General features: G+C 42.4%; 1 protein-coding gene across 6 annotated transcripts in view; it reads right to left on the bottom strand.

Moving 5' to 3' along the window:
* The window catches only part of USH2A (usherin), a 942,943-nt gene that overhangs the window by 737,659 nt on the left and 186,850 nt on the right, over positions 1 to 18,434 (bottom strand). For all 6 annotated transcript variants that reach the window (XM_075595608.1, XM_075595610.1, XM_075595609.1 and 3 more), the window contains 2 exons: positions 5,067 to 5,250; positions 181 to 344 (listed from right to left, as the gene is read on the bottom strand). In XM_075595608.1, coding sequence (XP_075451723.1) covers positions 181 to 344; positions 5,067 to 5,250 — 348 coding nt within the window. The remainder of the gene's footprint in view (positions 1 to 180; positions 345 to 5,066; positions 5,251 to 18,434) is intronic.

Here is an 18,434-nt window from a genome sequence, read left to right as displayed (position 1 = left end):
TCTGTGTGTTTGGGGCAAATTACTTTATTGTCCCAGTTTGGTTGCCTGTAATCTGGGAATGATATTATGACTGTAGGCTTCGATACAAAGTTCAGGAGATGTGCTGCCAGGAGTCCGCCCTTGTGGTGGTTGCAAGACATCTTCAGAGGTATAAATAAAATATCAGTGACATTCACTTACTTGTGCTGCAGCCATATGGGTTACGGACATCCAAACTGCTAGCATCTTCAATACACTGGTCACACTTGAAGCCCCTTACAAATCGTTTACAGAAACATTGGCCAGTTGTGGAATGGCAAGTGCCCTTTATTGCCCCAGCAGCATTGCAATCGCATGGTTGGCAGCTACAAAAATAAAGGTAGATACAATACATGATTATTTTGTTTATTTTACTGTGCAGGGAGGGCATTGTTGCTTTTTTCTTTTAACCAAAATATTTGAATCAAACAAGCATGAAATATTTGGCCCCATGGATTTACTGTAAATGGCAACATATTGATTTTTTTTAAGTGAAAAAGCACTGACCATAACAATAAAAAAATGTTTTAGTAGGTCATAACTGTAAACTTTTTTTTCATAGGATGGAAACCAGGGGATCCTCTGTGCTAAACCTGATATACTTACCAGTGTAGTTATCACTGCTCCTGCTTGGGATTTAAATGGCCATCTAATAGGAAGCCGCAACAGCCCAAGGGACATTTGGCGGACATTTTGTTCCAGGGAGCAAGAACACTAATAACCCAACAGAAAAGTACCTCAGGAACCTGGAGGTCTTTTTTTTCTGGTACAGATGCAGCGGCCGTTATCCGACCATTTATTGAATTGGTTTTCGAGATTTCCCCAAGATCCTTTCAACATTTGCCTGACCCACAGGATTTTAACATGGAGGGGATACCGGAACCCCATAACAGGGCCTGTAACTCGGGACGTAAGGGGTCCCCGGACCTGAAATCAATGCGGTTCATCCCCTGCTACAATACTGTAGTGTTAAAATTAAATAAAAACCCCGCGATCACCTGATAGAGGCGCAAAGGTAGAGTGACTGATTCAGCCTATCTCTTACTGCGCGTCTCTTACAGACAGGTAAACCCCGGTAGGATTAACACACAGGACCTCTGCTGTGTTAATCCGATGAGCCATTTAGTCTGCAGAGGACCATCTCGGACCACCACGCACTATAGTGCATGTTTCAACCCGAGAAATAGTTTGGATAACGGCCGCTGCATCTGTATGTTAAAAAGTTTGCTACTGTTGCTATGTGCCATAATTTTACTAGCAGTAAAATATGAAGTTTAGAAGGGTGCAAGAAATCTCATTCTGTTGCAGTTGTTTTACTGACTCTCAAATTACAACTATGACTAGATCTTTCTGCTGTATGTATGTATGTATATATATATATAATACAGTAAGTGCAACAAACAAAATCAGACAATAGGTAAGGGAACTCCTGCCCTGGAGAGCATACAATCTAAGTGGTTTGTTGGGAGAGTGCAGAGACTCGAGCTGGCCCACCAGCATGGCCGGCTTGATGCTGGTGCAATCGGTGCAGATGCACCTGGCCCCACGCTTACAGAGGCCCCACGCTCTTCCCCAGCCCAACTTCGGTAATCACAGTTTAAATGTTCTGATGGTTAAATTAACCACTACATCATTTAAACTGTGATTACCGAAGTTGCGCCAGGGGAGAGGGCGGGCCTCTGAATGTGCTGGCATCTCTTCCTGCTACCACGCCTTGATGATGTCACGTGACGCGAGGGCGGGAAAGAGGTCCTGCACATCACATGATATTGTCACGACAGCATCATTTGACGTTGTGTGGTCAAGGCGATGCGACGTTGCATGGTAGCAGGAGGAGATACTTACGCTGGAGGTGGTAGAAGGCCCGTGTGCACACACTGTGCACTAGGCCCCACCATACTCCGAGCCGGCCTGCAGGTGAGGGAAAAAGTGCATTAGATGGCAGTGCTTTGCCATAATTGTAGGTTAGAACAACTGTGGGTGTGTGACAGTGGTCATGAGTCAAGGCTATTGAAATGGTAATTCTATGGAACTTATTCATTATTGTCCAAAGACAAATTTAGGCCAATTGAAGTGTCCTAAGAGATTAAAAACATGCAGATACATAAATGTATTTGTAACTGTGTTTGTAACCATGTATTTCTCATCATAACTCTGTGCCCAGGACATACTTGAAAACGAGAGGTAACTCTCAATGTATTACTTCCTGGTAAAATATTTTATAAATAAATAGTATACAAAACTGAAAGGGTGGATGAACCTGTTTTTTACTTGCAGTTTGGCCATAAACTAGGTTGATCTGTCCAACTGTAAAAGATTGTTGAAGTGCAAGAAAAATGTTCAATGATTATATGAAGATTAAGCAGCATTATTTGTGCCATATAGTCTACATCGTCTGCATGTTGCAATTGACATAAAATAGATTAGAAAAGTATTTATTTTGTTTTTAAGTATATATTTTTGTATGTGCATCTATTTTAATATAACAGTCTTTATAGGGGAAAAAAAAAAAGCAAAACAGAGTATCAAAGAACTAGACAAATACATTTTGTGAGTATCACAGACTTTTTGCAATGGTGGCTTTACCCCAATGGAACTCTCACTGTGTGATCTCTTGAGTGATCATTCAACACCCTTAAAACAGGCTGATAAAAGCGAAAGCTGCAACATTGACTGCAAATTTGTTTTATGGAATAATATCCAAGAGGGAATAAATAAAATGCATCATTTTGTATGACTCTGAATTTTATCTTCCGTTAAAGTCAAAGGGAACATGTGTTTTTTTTTTCCACAATTCTATGAGGCATTTCAACAGTAAATATTTTAATTAAGCCCTGTCCTAATTGGTGCTGCTCAAATACATATGATTTAAAACCTTAGTTGAAACTGGTTTAAAGATGATATAATGGTTCATACAAAGTAAGGTAGGATAATGTATTGATTTAGCCATCTGCCTGGAATTTTATTTAAGAAAAATAATGAACAGAATAGTTACATTGCATATGCATATCTGAAAATATTCAATATATTATCTGCAAGATTGCATGCTTTCTCTTGAAAGTGAAATAAATAGTACATCTAGATTTCTTGCTTGGTGATAAGCATAACATGCCTCAAGTGTTTTCAAAACAAACTCTAAGCTTTGCATCTTTATTGAATAGCTTCCTCGAGAGATTTTGTGTAACAAAACTGTTTCACATTTATTAAAAAGCATTATGAATAGTAAGGATGATGATTTTTACTTGGAAATAAGAAAACCAAACTAAGATGAATTGCAATATTGATTTTTTTTTTTTCTGGGATAAATGGTTTTTGTAATATTAATATAGAGAACCCTTTATTACATTGACTCTCCAGGTGCAGTTAGAACTTCCCCAGCAATCAATTTTAAATCATCATTTTTCTTGCTGGAGTGCTTCACTTACCGAGTGAATTTCATAAACACTAATCTGTCAAGATTTATATAAATTAGCAATCTGCAAAATGTATTGATAAATTCATTGTTGTAAACAAAGACTTTGTCATTCATGACAATATGACCTAATATCGGATCACAATAGTTTAACATCCATCCAGTAGAGGGCCACAGATAAGCATAGCTTAAAATGGTCGTGTATATTCTGTCTATGGATTCAATCATTCCTTGTGTAAGAATATTTGATTGTTACAGCATGTCATGCTGTTTTGCAGAGACTAAAGCAAGCATATCTAACTCACATTCAAAACTGCACTATGCACTACCTGTTTGTCCTACCTACTGTAATACCTTAATCTGTTATTCATGTTTCATACATGGAATGGACAATTAAACATTTCACTGGCAGACAAGGTTAACATTAATTCAGAAATAGTCAGAAATTGATACATACCATTATATGTTAAATAATTATTACCAGCTTCTCCTAATAATTATATAATAGTCTATAAATCAGCTATACTTTACAGTAGCTGCTATGATTTTTGGTCCCAATTGCACATTAGATTATAGAAAACATCATAATAGCACAAGTTTGCATAAATGTTGTCTACTTTAAATTAAAAAAAACAGTGCCTTGTAGTCTATGAAATCCCATGCCAAATTTGCCATTGGCTTGGTTAATATTGTAGCAAGTAGTAATAATTTATCATACATCGTCTTCAAATTATTAGTGTCAAGTCAATAATACAGCAAGACTCATACGATCTCCGAATGTAATGTATTGCTGTATTAGGGGCTGACTATATATATATATGTCATAATTGTGCACCTTTCAAGCTAATTCTCAAAAAAAGCAGGATGTGCTGTAATTTGATTTGAGCTGAAAATGTTGCTGCCTGTCTGCAACTCACTCAAATTATTTCTTACACTAATGGGGGTTATTATTCAGTAAAACGTGATAGGGCCGATCGGGGGGATATTGTATGGAAACTCCCATTGTCTTCAATAAGAGTTATCATGTTATAGTGCCCTTATCGCACTATTGAAGTGTTGCATGGGCAAAATGTGACTGTTTACATCTTTTCTTTAACAACTGTTCCTGAAAATTATTATGAAGAGGACATATTTGACACATCTCTGCTGCCAGCAATATTGTGAACTGAGTTAATTTCTGAGTTCTACATAACATGTTTATGACCTCCATCCCTTTTAGGTTTCTTCTTAATGCCCTTAGCTTCTCACATGGTAAGCTCCCCATAACTATTCTTTCTTACTCAATGTTTGTCATAGTATATTTGGGTTATTCAGGGATTCATGGAATAGGTTTCCAACAGAGGCAATGACAACTTATATAGTAAGGGAACCGCTTGGGATAGACACAAGGCTATCGTAAATATGAAAGGAAGCGAAGAATCTAAGAGTGTGAGATTTCACAGACGATAGGGAAATGGGGAGAAAAGGTCAGTCAAGTGGTTTTTATCTGCTGTTTATTTTTATGTTTCTATATAATAGAACAAAAATAACAGTTTCTCCAATTCTCTTATATATATGTCACCATGTGTTTAACATTATTCAAATGTTCTAAAAATTACAAATGTAAAGTAAACATGACAAATAAATGTTTACATACCTTCCTATATCAGAGTCAAATCCAAAAAATAAGTCGCTGCATTGATCACACCTTTGACCAGTTAAAGAAGAGTCCTGGCAAACACACTGCCCGTTTGTACTATTGCAGATCCCGTGACGTGATCCCGTTGTGTGGCACAAGCATGAAACGCATCTCATGTCATGAACACTAGAAAAATAAAAACCTGAGAACACATTTTGACATATAAGTTTTTGCTTTGAACTAGAGATGACATGAAATATACATACACAAGTAGGGAATGCCATATTAGTCAGCAGAAAATAAAAGATCATGCCTGTATTGCTTAACTAATGTTTAGAGGTATGCTATTTCATGGAGGAATGGGTCTTCACGGTTCAGTCTCTACTCAACCATTTATTGTTATTCATTTAACTATAATTGCACCATTCATTTAATTAGCACTATAAGAACTTGCTATACGCCTATGATTGCTTGAAACTTTGAGGTATTTCATGGATTTGGGATTAAAACTTTTAGCATTGATAAAAATAATTTTGCACAACTTATGTTATCTGTAATACAACATTTTGTCCCAGGACGTTCTACCTTATACACAACATAGCTGTTATCTCAAGGAAAAGGGACTATAATGACAGAACAATATTTTGGTACATTTCAATATGAGTAACAAAAAGTATGGGTGAGGGGCAGAACTCCACCGTGTATAGGAAAGAAATCAATGGAGGTATGGTGCAGGGGAACTAAGAGGGACCTCAGACCCTCCCACCAAATTAATACGTGAATATGGAGGTTTCCAGCATTCAAAATAGATTGAAACATTACAAAATAGGTTAAATGCCAATAGAAAAATAATTTGTATTAGGTGAACATTTATTGATGCAGCAAGAAGTGCCAAGCAGTAGGCTATAGAGAGCGTAACTAGTCAAACAGATATATACAATATCTACAAAGGGAGGGGAATGGGGAGGGAAAACACAGCAGGTGGGAAAAGGGGAATATGAAAGACAAGCATAAAATGATGATTGCTCAATACTAGGGGGGGTAACGATTCGGGGCCTAAATCGCCCCTTCTGCAAACCCGTTCCCACAGACCCTAAAGGTCTGTGGTACTTCCCTTTAATTCCTCCAACCAAACCTCTCACCTATTAAAGTAAAGATATATGCCTAAACAGTAACACTGAAAAGGGTAACTGAGTAACACGGTGTTAGGATTCTGCTTGATCCGTGCCGGGTTTTCACTACGGTTCAGGTCTCTCCTGCCCATTCTGCTCTGTGTGGCCATTTTGCAGCTCCTGTCGGTCTTTGCAGTTATGCCTTACCCCCTTGCCTATATTGAATTCCTGTTGCTGACCCCGGACTGTGCCCCCGACCTCGCTGCCTTCTGCCTGCCCTTACCTCCTCGACTTTGCACCTCTGCCGCCTGCCCTGACATCTGCCTGTCCCAGGACTTTGCAACTCTGCCACCAGCCCTGATCCTGTGCTTTCATACCGACTACGAATACTCTCACAGGACTCTGTCCCTGGGCTCTGGTCGGTTTATTTGCATCCCTACCTCAGCCCTGCGGGTCCGCCTCCTGATTTGAGTTGAGCACCATCACACATGCAAAATGTTAGCCGTTAAATCAGAATCAAGATATACTCATATGGAATAAGGCATAAAAGATATTATCTGATAGATGCCAGAGGAGTAAACAAGACCTAAATGAAACAATTAGAATTGTGACTAACAACCTATGACTTTGCCCACAAATTCAAATCAAAGAATACACATTAAAGCCATACTTGGGGAATATGCCCAACTATACTGAACCCAGCAAAGCATAAGGAAGCACAACATTTGTGGACTAAGTCATAGGTGGTTAGTCACAATTCTAGTTGTTTCATTTAAGTGTTGTTTACTCCTCTGGCATCTATCAGATATCTTGTATGCCTTATTCCTTATCAGTATATCTTGATTCTGATTTAACGGCTAACGCTTTCCGTGTTACTCAGTTACCCTTTACAGTGTTACTGTTTAGGCATATATCTGTACTTTAATAGGTGAGAGGTTTGGTTGGAGGAATTAAAGGGAAGTACCACAGGTATTTAGGTCCTCATGCACTAAAGGTGCATTAAAAAAATCACTGGGCCATTTAAATCACCGTTTTTATGAGCGTTGGTATCACGGTATTCAGAAAGCCTTCATTACCTGTCATAGCAAAATTCACAAAACGAGCGATTAGCCGGTGATCTGATGAACGACCCTCTGAAAAGGCCTTACCCGGCGAGTTGTATCTGCTGCAGAGAGAGCTGCTCTGAGAGAGTCGTCTCTCCCTGTGCAAATATTGCCTGAAATTTATGTGTATAAATTTTAATTTTGATAATAGTTTAGATGAGCAGGGGGTCTCCTGAGCTGAACTGCATTTCAGTGTGCTTATTGTGTGTGTGTGTCACTGTGTCACTGTGTGTATCTGTCACTGTGTGTGTGTGTCAATGTCACTGTGTGTGTGTGTATGTGTGTGTGTCAATGTCACTGTGTGTGTGTGTGTGTGTGTGTGTGTGTGTGTGTGTGTGTGTGTGTGTGTGACTGGCACTGTCACTGTGTGTCTCTGTGTGTGTGTCACTGTCACTGTATGTGTCACTGTCACTGTGTGTGTCACTGTCACTGTCACTGTGTGCGTATGTGTGTGTCTATCACTCTCACTGTGTGTGTGTGTGTGTGTGTGTATCACTCTCACTGTGTGTGTGTGTGTCACTCTCACTGTCTGTGTGTGTCACTCGCACTGTGTGTGTGTGTGTCACTCTCACTATGTGTGTGTGTGTGTTGTTTGTCACTCTCACTGTGTGTGTGTGTGTCACTCTCACTGTGTGTGTGTGTCACTCTCACTGTGTGTGTCACTGTCTGTGTGTGGCAGCAGCCGCCTGAGGTGATTAAGGACCTGAGTATCACCAGGGCGGCGCGGGTACGCAGCGCTCCAGGGGGGAGAGGGTATAAGAGGAGTGGGGGATGGGGGGGGGGAAGGGGTATAAGAGGAGTGGGGGATGAGGGGGGTAGGGGGTATAAGAGGCTTGGGGGATAGAAGAACGAGTCTGCGGTGGGAGAGACACCTCACTACCGCCTCTCCTCCCCACACCGGGCAGCAGTTGTGGAGGGTACCTGCTCCGATCTCCCCCTGCTCTGCCCCTCCCCCCGTGCACTTACACGGCCCTCCTCCCCACACCGGGTAGCAGTTGCGGAGGAGGGCACCTGCTCCAAACCCCCCTGCTCAGATTCCCCCCCCCCCTTGCACACTTACACGGTCCTCCTTCTCCCCACACCGAGAAGCAGTTGCGGAGGGCACCTGCTCTGATCCCCCCCAATCAGATTTCCCTCCCCCTGTGTGTGTCAGAGAGAGTGTGTGTGTGTGCGTCTGAGAGAGTGTGTCTGAGCGAGTGTGTGTGTGTGTGTCTGAGCGAGTTTGTGTGTGTGTCTGAGCGAGTGTGTGTGTCTGAGCGAGTGTGTGTGTGTGTGTGTCTGAGCGTGTGTGTGTGTGTGTCTGAGAGAGAGAGGGAGAGTGTGTGTCTGAGAGAGAGAGAGGGAGAGTGTGTGTCTGAGAGAGAGAGGGAGAGTGTGTGTCTGAGAGAGAGAGAGGGAGAGTGTGTGTCTGAGAGAGAGAGGGAGAGTGTGTGTCTGAGAGAGAGAGAGGGAGAGTGTGTGTCTGAGAGAGAGAGGGAGAGTGTGTCTGAGAGAGAGAGGGAGAGTGTGTGTCTGAGAGAGAGGGAGAGTGTGTGTCTGAGAGAGAGAGGTAGAGTGTGTGTCTGAGAGAGAGAGAGGGAGAGTGTGTGTCTGAGAGAGAGAGGGAGAGTGTGTGTCTGAGAGAGAGGGAGAGTGTGTGTCTGAGAGAGAGAGAGGGAGAGTGTGTGTCTGAGAGAGAGAGGGAGAGTGTGTGTCTGAGAGAGAGAGGGAGAGTGTGTGTCTGAGAGAGAGAGGGAGAGTGTGTGTCTGAGAGAGAGAGGGAGAGTGTGTGTCAGAGAGAGAGGGAGAGTGTGTGCCTGAGAGAGAGAGGGAGAGTGTGTGTCTGAGAGAAGAGGGAGAGTGTGTCTGAGAGAGAGGGAGAGTGTGTGTCTGAGAGAGAGAGGGAGAGTGTGTGTCAGAGACAGAGGGAGAGTGTGTCTGAGAGAGAGAGGGAGAGTGTGTGTCTGAGAGAGAGAGGGAGAGTGTTGTCTGAGAGAGAGGGAGAGTGTGTGTCTGAGAGAGAGAGGGAGAGTGTTGTCTGAGAGAGAGAGGGAGAGTGTGTGTCTGAGAGAGAGAGGGAGAGTGTGTGTCAGAGAGAGAGGGAGAGTGTGTGTCTGAGAGAGAGGGAGAGTGTGTGTCTGAGAGAAGAGGGAGAGTGTGTCTCAGAGAGAGGGAGAGTGTGTGTCTGAGAGAGAGAGGGAGAGTGTGTGTCTGAGAGACAGAGGGAGAGTGTGTCTGAGAGAGAGAGGGAGAGTGTGTGTCTGAGAGAGAGAGGGAGAGTGTTGTCTGAGAGAGAGAGGGAGAGTGTGTGTCTGAGAGAGAGAGGGAGAGTGTTGTCTGAGAGAGAGAGGGAGAGTGTGTGTCTGAGAGAGAAAGGGAGAGTGTGTGTCTGAGAGAGAGAGGGAGAGTGTGTGTCTGAGAGAGAGAGGGAGAGTATGTGTCTGAGAGAGAGAGGGAGAGTGTGTGTCTGAGAGAGAGGGAGAGTGTGTGTCTGAGAGAGAGATGGAGAGTGTGTGTCTGAGAGAGAGGGAGAGTGTGTGTCTGAGAGAGAGAGGTAGAGTGTGTGTCTGAGAGAGAGAGGGAGAGTGTGTGTCTGATTGAGAGAGGGAGAGTGTGTGTGTGAGAGAGAGAGAGAGAGAGAGAGAGAGAGTGTGTCTGAAAGAGAGAGGGAGAGTGTGTGTCTGAGAGAGAGGGAGAGTGTGTGTCTGAGAGAGAGAGGGAGAGTGTGTCTGAGAGAGAGAGGGAGAGTGTGTGTCTGAGAGAGAGGGAGAGTGTGTGTCTGAGAGAGAGAGGTAGAGTGTGTGTCTGAGAGAGAGAGAGGGAGAGTGTGTGTCTGAGAGAGAGAGGGAGAGTGTGTGTCTGAGAGAGAGGGAGAGTGTGTGTCTGAGAGAGAGAGAGGGAGAGTGTGTGTCTGAGAGAGAGAGGGAGAGTGTGTGTCTGAGAGAGAGAGGGAGAGTGTGTGTCTGAGAGAGAGAGGGAGAGTGTGTATCTGAGAGAGAGAGGGAGAGTGTGTGTCAGAGAGAGAGGGAGAGTGTGTGCCTGAGAGAGAGAGGGAGAGTGTGTGTCTGAGAGAAGAGGGAGAGTGTGTCTGAGAGAGAGGGAGAGTGTGTGTCTGAGAGAGAGAGGGAGAGTGTGTGTCAGAGACAGAGGGAGAGTGTGTCTGAGAGAGAGAGGGAGAGTGTGTGTCTGAGAGAGAGAGGGAGAGTGTTGTCTGAGAGAGAGGGAGAGTGTGTGTCTGAGAGAGAGAGGGAGAGTGTTGTCTGAGAGAGAGAGGGAGAGTGTGTGTCTGAGAGAGAGAGGGAGAGTGTGTGTCAGAGAGAGAGGGAGAGTGTGTGTCTGAGAGAGAGGGAGAGTGTGTGTCTGAGAGAAGAGGGAGAGTGTGTCTCAGAGAGAGGGAGAGTGTGTGTCTGAGAGAGAGAGGGAGAGTGTGTGTCTGGGAGACAGAGGGAGAGTGTGTCTGAGAGAGAGAGGGAGAGTGTGTGTCTGAGAGAGAGAGGGAGAGTGTTGTCTGAGAGAGAGAGGGAGAGTGTGTGTCTGAGAGAGAGAGGGAGAGTGTTGTCTGAGAGAGAGAGGGAGAGTGTGTGTCTGAGAGAGAAAGGGAGAGTGTGTGTCTGAGAGAGAGAGGGAGAGTGTGTGTCTGAGAGAGAGAGGGAGAGTATGTGTCTGAGAGAGAGAGGGAGAGTGTGTGTCTGAGAGAGAGGGAGAGTGTGTGTCTGAGAGAGAGATGGAGAGTGTGTGTCTGAGAGAGAGGGAGAGTGTGTGTCTGAGAGAGAGAGGTAGAGTGTGTGTCTGAGAGAGAGAGGGAGAGTGTGTGTCTGATTGAGAGAGGGAGAGTGTGTGTGTGAGAGAGAGAGAGAGAGAGAGAGAGTGTGTCTGAAAGAGAGAGGGAGAGTGTGTGTCTGAGAGAGAGGGAGAGTGTGTGTCTGAGAGAGAGAGGGAGAGTGTGTGTCTGAGAGAGAGAGGGAGAGTGTGTGTCTGAGAGGGAGAGGGAGAGTGTGTGTCTGAGAGGGAGAGGGAGAGTGTGTGTCTGAGAGGGATAGTGTGTGTCTGAGAGAGAGAGAGAGAGAGAGTGTGTGTCAGAGAGAGAGGGTCTGACAGTCAGAGTGGGTCTGACAGAGTGGGTCTGACAGTCTGAGAGTGGGTCTGACAGTCTGAGTGAGAGTGGGTCTGAGAGTGAGAGTGGGTCTGAGAGTGAGAGTGGGTCTGAGAGTGAGAGGGGGTCTGAGAGTGAAAGTGGGTCTGAGAGTGAGTGAGTGAGTGGGTCTGAGAGTGAGTGAGTGGGTCTGAGAGTGAGTGGGTCTGAGAGTGAGTGAGTGGATCTGAGAGTGTGTGAGTGGGTCCGAGAGTCTGCGAGTGGGTCTGAGATTCTGCGAGTGGGTCTGAGAGTCTGCGAGTGGGTCTGAGAGTCTGCGAGTGGGTCTGAGAGCCTGAGCGAGAGAGTGGGTCTGAGAGAGAGTGGGTCTGAGAGTCTGAGAGAGAGAGTGGGTCTGAGAGAGAGAGTGGGTCTGAGAGAGAGAGTGGGTCTGAGAGTCTGAGAGAGAGAGTGGGTCTGAGAGAGAGAGGGTCTGAGAGTCTAATTTCCCTACCCCTGCCCGATTTCTGTGTGTGTGCACGTGTGCATTTGCGTGTGCACAGACACCAACCCACAGTCAGTCACCCAAAGAGAAGCAGTTCCAGCCATCACATTAGTGGTGAGTTCATTAAATGTTTCACCAAATACAGCAGGCTAATTTTTAAGTTGATAATTTTGGATGGCCCTCGAATGATTTTATAAATATCAAAATGGCCCTTGGCAGAAAAAAGGTTCCCCACCCCTGGCATAGGGTTCATGCCAGAGGTCTCTGGTGCTAATATTAATGTATATCAGCTCCAGACATTCCCGGCATCAATCCTATGCAGGAAAAAATGTATTTTGTTTCTAAGTCCCATCTCGCCGCTTCCCTGCAGGTTTCCAACACCTTTACACCAACTTTTTCTGGCGTGAGGATTTTGTGATAAAATCACCATTCTAGAGCGTGATAGGCATTCATAGCCTAATTACTGCTACTAGAATTGCGTGAGTTTATGAACATGCCGAAAAGCGGTGATAAGTGGCTGCCTCTGTGATTTTTTTTATGACCAATTTTTATTGAGTGATTCAGTCTTTTATCACCCACTTATCACCACTTACTGAATAGCAGTAGGCATTTTTGGCGATAAGTGGTTGATAAGTGGCTTATGAACGCTTACTGCGTAGGCCCCTTAGAGTCTGTGGGAACGGGCTTGAAGAAGGGGTGGTTTAGGCCCTGAAACGTTGCCCCCCTTGTATTTATCTCTACATTATTTTATGCTTGTCTTTTGTATTCCCATTCCCCCCCCCCCTCCTGTGTTTTCTCTCCCCTCCCCATTTCCCTCCTTTTGTAGATATTGTATATATCTGTTTGACTAGTTACGCTCTTTGTAGCCTACTGCTTGGCACTGCTTGCTGCTTTATCAAATGTTCACCTAATACAAATTATTTTACTATGGGCATTTAACCTCTTTTGTAATTTTTTCAATCTATTTTGAGTGCTGGGAACCCCTATATTTGCATTTCAATATGAGTGTATCTTAACTCCTAAATGAAAGGCTAGTACAAAGGGAAAATAAGTGCAAACTACACTGATACCGTGGTGCTGAGATGTACAGCATGAAAATACCTCCTTAAACTTAATTTAAAGTACAAAATGTAATTGATCTAAAAGAGTCCTGTGTTTTAACCACTAAAAAACAGAGTTGCTGCATGATACTTTTATTTCTGCATCAAATGTGAGGAACTGGGAAATGTAGTTTCTCTATTACCCAACGAGATTTAATTCACATTAGTCCTGGTACAATTTTTGACACAGAAAACAACGAGTAAAAATGACAGACCAAAATACAGAACTGAATATACCCCACTCCATTGGGTATGCTCAGTAATGTGCAATATTGCCAAAATGGACATGATCACATGTAAAAAAAAAACCTCCATCACTCCCAAATACATCACTCCCATTGGATCCAATTTGCACTATTGAAGTTTAATAAAAAAAAACAAAATGTATATGATGTACCTCTTCCCAAATTCACATGTTGACACTTCTGAAACTGCAGAGTACATTCTGTTGTACAGGATAGTTAAAAAGTAGCTATAAGAATTAGTGCTAAAAGATGCATGTTTATAATGGACAATCATTTAAGAGAAAAATTACTCTGAAACATAAATCGCTTTGTAAGTGATACATTTAGTACTGCTTCTTTTTAACTATTTACTTATTTACATGACGCTACTGTATTTCCCTATTATTTGTTTGGGGAATAAAATTATCACTTTGTAAATGTTTGTTTTTATTTTAAGTAAAGACCACTTTGGAATTTTTCATAGTGGAAAGTAGGTCTGCTTAGAAAATCGGCTACTTTACAAGTCAACCAGAAACCTGGCCGTTTCCAGTATTTTGAAGAAAGTGACATCTTGCAAAGTCACTCAACAGGAGCTTGCGAGATCAAAGCCAGCACAGAATGTTTGACAAAGCAGGTAATTTATCTTATTGGCTTGAAGTGCTGAGGTTTTTTTGTAAACTATGTAGGGCATGCATGTAAGTCACCTCATTTATTAATTTACAAGCAGCATTCTGTGCTTATCATACTCCTATTGTCTCCTTACCTTAAAGCAACATTTGAATGTGTTAGAGAATTAATTTCTAAACATAAAGGCAATTTGTAATAAAATCAGGGTTCCCCCAAAAGGTTAACAGATGTGTAACAGGGAAGCAACCCTGTCTCAATGAGGCGGCAATTCAAAGCTTCAGTATTCTGAGAAACCAGCAGGGAGCTGGATAATTGCAGCTTGACAATTAACCAGTCCCCACCTGGTGATCAGACCACAGGTTTAAAACTTCTCCTGAAACAGACCCAAAGAGATTCTTGAGCAATCAGGATTAGTGTGCTGATTGCAAGACACCATGGGAACATACCTTTCTTCCAGGGTGCAGCAAACCCAGGAACTGACCAAAAAGTTGGCCCTCAACAAATACCCAGCCAGAACCAGAAGGGCCAACTGCTTTGAGGTACCTTTTGAGACTTTGTGGTGATAGACAGGTAAGGGGCTTCTCCTCCTTGTCTTGTAGAGAGGGACTGGGAAGTGAGTTAGCTTTACACAGGGATAAGTGTTTGTTTATTTTGTTTCTTTTTGTATGCTTTGCCTTGTTAAAGGGACAGGCTGAATAAAGCCATGTTATAATTTCCCCAAATCTGTCTCCTTGGGTGTACTGTAGAACTGCACCTCCCTCCTACAAGATGGAATTGGATACTTTGAGTTTATTAGCTAAACAAGTAATGTACTACATTTTTTTAATTGCAACCTTTGCCTTGTCTATCGTGGTTAGCAGATATTAAAAGCTGCTCCCAGATTCCTAAATCAGCAATCCTGCAAAAACCAAAGAAAAACTACATGTTTGGAATTCATAGGACTAGCCAACTAGTTGACATACCAACAGTGAATCCTATTTCTATACTCATTGGAGCCTATTTAAGTAGCTTTGATAACCACTAATCGAGGATTTTGGGCAGCTAACGCAAAATTTTGCTAGGTAGCTATTCAGAAAGCCTCGATGAGTTTGTTAAATCGTGCAGGGAAAGCATTTTTTTGTGATTTCTGGCTCCTGGCCAAACACATAGCACGGAGATGCTAAAAAGCCCAAACTAATTTTTTTTCACAAAAGTAGCTATTTTAGTAGCTCAGATGAGGTTATCGGAGCTCTGGAATTGCGAGTTCATCAAAGATTTATCTCGCCAGCCCAAGGGTGGCAAGATGGGAGCTGAGAGCAGGACTTAGGAATAAAATGCATTTTTCCTGCATCAGATTGATGCCGAGAGTCTCCGGAGGTGATACACATTAATATCAGCTCCGGAGACCCCTGGCTTCTATCCAATGCTATAAAAATAAATTTACAGGCAGCTTCATTACTTTAGCGGCTAACCGCTAAGGCAATGAATGGGTTAACTGCCAGTGTCTGGTTTATTATGGGTAGCTGGGGTGGGTGAAGGTGGTATTTGGCCCATGGTGGGTGTTTAGGCCTTACGGGGGGGGGGGTTGCTGGATGCGTTAACCCCTCCATTACCTTACAGGTTAACACCACTAAGGTAATGAAGGGGTTATCCCCTCCCACTACCCACCCGGGAGGCATAAATACCCACCACAGACCAAATACCACCTTTACCCACCCCCGATACCAACAATAAACATTAAAACACAATACAAACACAATACTTAACAATACAACCATTCATTGCCAGTGTGGTTACCTATGCCCTCAATGGAAGCAAAGATAACCCCAATGGCAAGGAATGGGCACCCCTCTACCCCCAATAACCATAACATTACAATAATGGACAAAATTACTATTATCCAGATATGGATAATAGTTTATTTGCCCATTCTAAATAAAATATTATCCAGGCAACATAAAGTAAATAAAACTTCTACTTACCCCTGCCAGGATGAAGGCCATCCTCATCAATGTTCTCCGAGGGCAGCAACAGTACAATAAAAATACAATCTAATGGCTCTGAACCCCTTAATCACCTTAGTGATTAGTAACCGCTAAAGTAACTAAGGGGTTAACCCCTCTCCCCCACTACCCACCTGGGCGGTCTAACCACCCACCCCGGGGCAACAACCCCCCCCCTCTACCCATTGATTGGCACAGTGGTGCATCATACCCATACAATATGGGCATGATTAGCCATTGTAGCAGCCAATGGGCAATCTAAAAAAACAACGGCACCAAAAAGACACAACAATAAAAAATACCTAAACACCAGAACAATCAAACCTCTAAAGACAACATTAAAAGAAATCAAACCACTAAACAACACAACATTAAAAGAAATCAAACGCAAAACAACACAACATTAAAAGAAATCAAATGCAAAACACCAGAAGAATTAAAGAAATCAAAAGCCTAAACACCAGAACAATAAAAGAAGTCAAACGCCTAAACAATCCAACAATTTAATAAAAATAAGCCCTACAAATACATAACAATTAACTCCACACAATAAACAGAAATAGAAAACATAACAATTAATTAAAAACAACCATTTGCCACAAAATGCATTGCCTTTCACTGTATTTATCTATACCCTAAAGGGGCACAGATAAATAAATAAGCAGTCAATGGGCAAGCAAAACAAAAATAAATAAAAAGAACAATCAAAATACCTGAAAAATTAAAATTACATACATTCAATGTTTTTCTTACCTTTAGATGTCTTCACCCTCCGAATCACGGTTTATCAGGAATCTCTCGATCCACGACGCCATCCTCCGCGATCCTCAGATCAGGTAAAATCTTCTTTCTTCAATCTTCTTTACTTGTAATCTATAGGGAGATGTCTTCTTGGCTCCTTAAGCTACAATGAGATGAAACAGGCCTTATATAAGGCCAGTGACGTCACATATTAGGGTCAGATGGTACAGCTCCAATCCAACTGGTACACTCACAATCCCATTGGTTCCTGTACCATGTGATGGCAACCTCAAAGTGATGTCACATCCATTTTTTAAAAATGGAACATGTCACATGGTACTTCAACCAATCGGATTGTCCCCAATCTGATTGGCTGTAGTACCATGTGATGTAGGCATTTTGGTTTAAGGATGTAACATACCTCCCTTGGAGATTACGGCACATCCTTATAAGAAAAAAAAGCCTGTCACATGGTACAGCGTCCAATCGGATTGGAGCTGTACCATCTGACTCTAAAATGTGACTCACAGACCTTATATTAAGCCTGTTCCGTCTCATTTAATAATAATAATAATAATAATACTAATAATAATTGTTTGTTATTGTATAGCGCTGCCAGTTTTATGTAGCACTTTACAAAGACATTTTGCAGACACAGTCCTTGCCCCATAGAGCTTACAATCTATGTTTTGGTGCCTGACACATAGGGAAATAAAGTGACTTGCCCAGGGTCACAAGGACAAGAAGCTTCTATCTTAAGAAGCCAACGAGACAACATCTCCCTATGAATTACAAGTAAAGAAGATTGATGAAAGAAGATTGAAGAAAGAAGATTTTATCTGATGCTGAGGAGGATGGTGTCACGGATCGAGAGTTTCCTGATACACCAGGATTCAGAAGGTGAAAACATCTAAAGGTAAGAAAAACATTGAATTTATGTAATTTAAAATTTTCAGGTTTTTGATTGTATTTCTTAATTTTTATTTTTGTGCTTGCCCAGTGACTGCAAATGTATTTATCTGTGCCCCTTTGAGGTATAGATAAATACAGTGACAGAAAATGCATTTTTTGGCAAATGGTTGTTTTTAATTAATTGTTATATTTTCAATTTCTGTTTCTTGTTTTGAGTTAATTGTTATGTATTTGTAGGGCTTGTTTTTATTATTTTTTGGGATTATTTAGGTGTTTGATTTCTTTTATTGTTCTTGTGGTTTGACGTTTGATTTATTTTAATATAGTGTTGTTTAGAGGTTTGATCTCTTTTAATGTTGTGTTGTTTAGAGGTTTGATTTCTTTTATTGTTCTGGGGTTTAGGTGCTTGAGTATTTTTTATTGTTGTGTCTTTTTGGTGCAGTTGTTTTTTTTAGGTTGCCCATTGACTGCTATAGTGGCTCATGCCCATATTATATGGGCATAATGTACCACTGTGCCAATCAATGGGTAGTAGGTGGAGTAGTTGTCCTGGGGTGGGTGGTTAGGCCGCCCGGGTGGCGGGGAGGATGTTAACCCCTTAATTACTTTAGCGGTTACTAACCACTAAGGTAATTAAGGGGTTCGGGCCGTTAGATTGTATTTTTTATTGTTGTGTTCCTGCCAACAGAGGACATGGATGTGGAGGATGGTGATGAGGACGGTCTTTATCCAGGCAGGGGTAAGTGCAAGTTTTATTTACTTTATACTTGCTGGATAATGTTTCATTTGGAATGGGCACATGAGCTATTAGCCATATCTGGATAATAGTAATTTTGCCCATTATTGTACTGTATCTGTTAGGGGGGGGAGGGGGTTGTGGGTATAGGTATAGGTGGGTATTAGGGTTGTTGTGTTTTTTAATGTTTTATGTAAAACCTGAATAACCTGTTTAATGGGGCAAGGGATTGGATGAAGGGGGTAGTTGCCCCAAGGGTAGGTGGTTAGGCCTACCAGGTTGGTAGCAGGAGT

Source organism: Ascaphus truei, chromosome 4 (assembly GCF_040206685.1).
Source record: "Ascaphus truei isolate aAscTru1 chromosome 4, aAscTru1.hap1, whole genome shotgun sequence".
Taxonomy (NCBI): Eukaryota; Metazoa; Chordata; class Amphibia; order Anura; family Ascaphidae; genus Ascaphus; species Ascaphus truei.
Note: the sequence above shows the minus strand (reverse complement) of the source record. Positions and strands in the feature narration are given on the sequence as shown.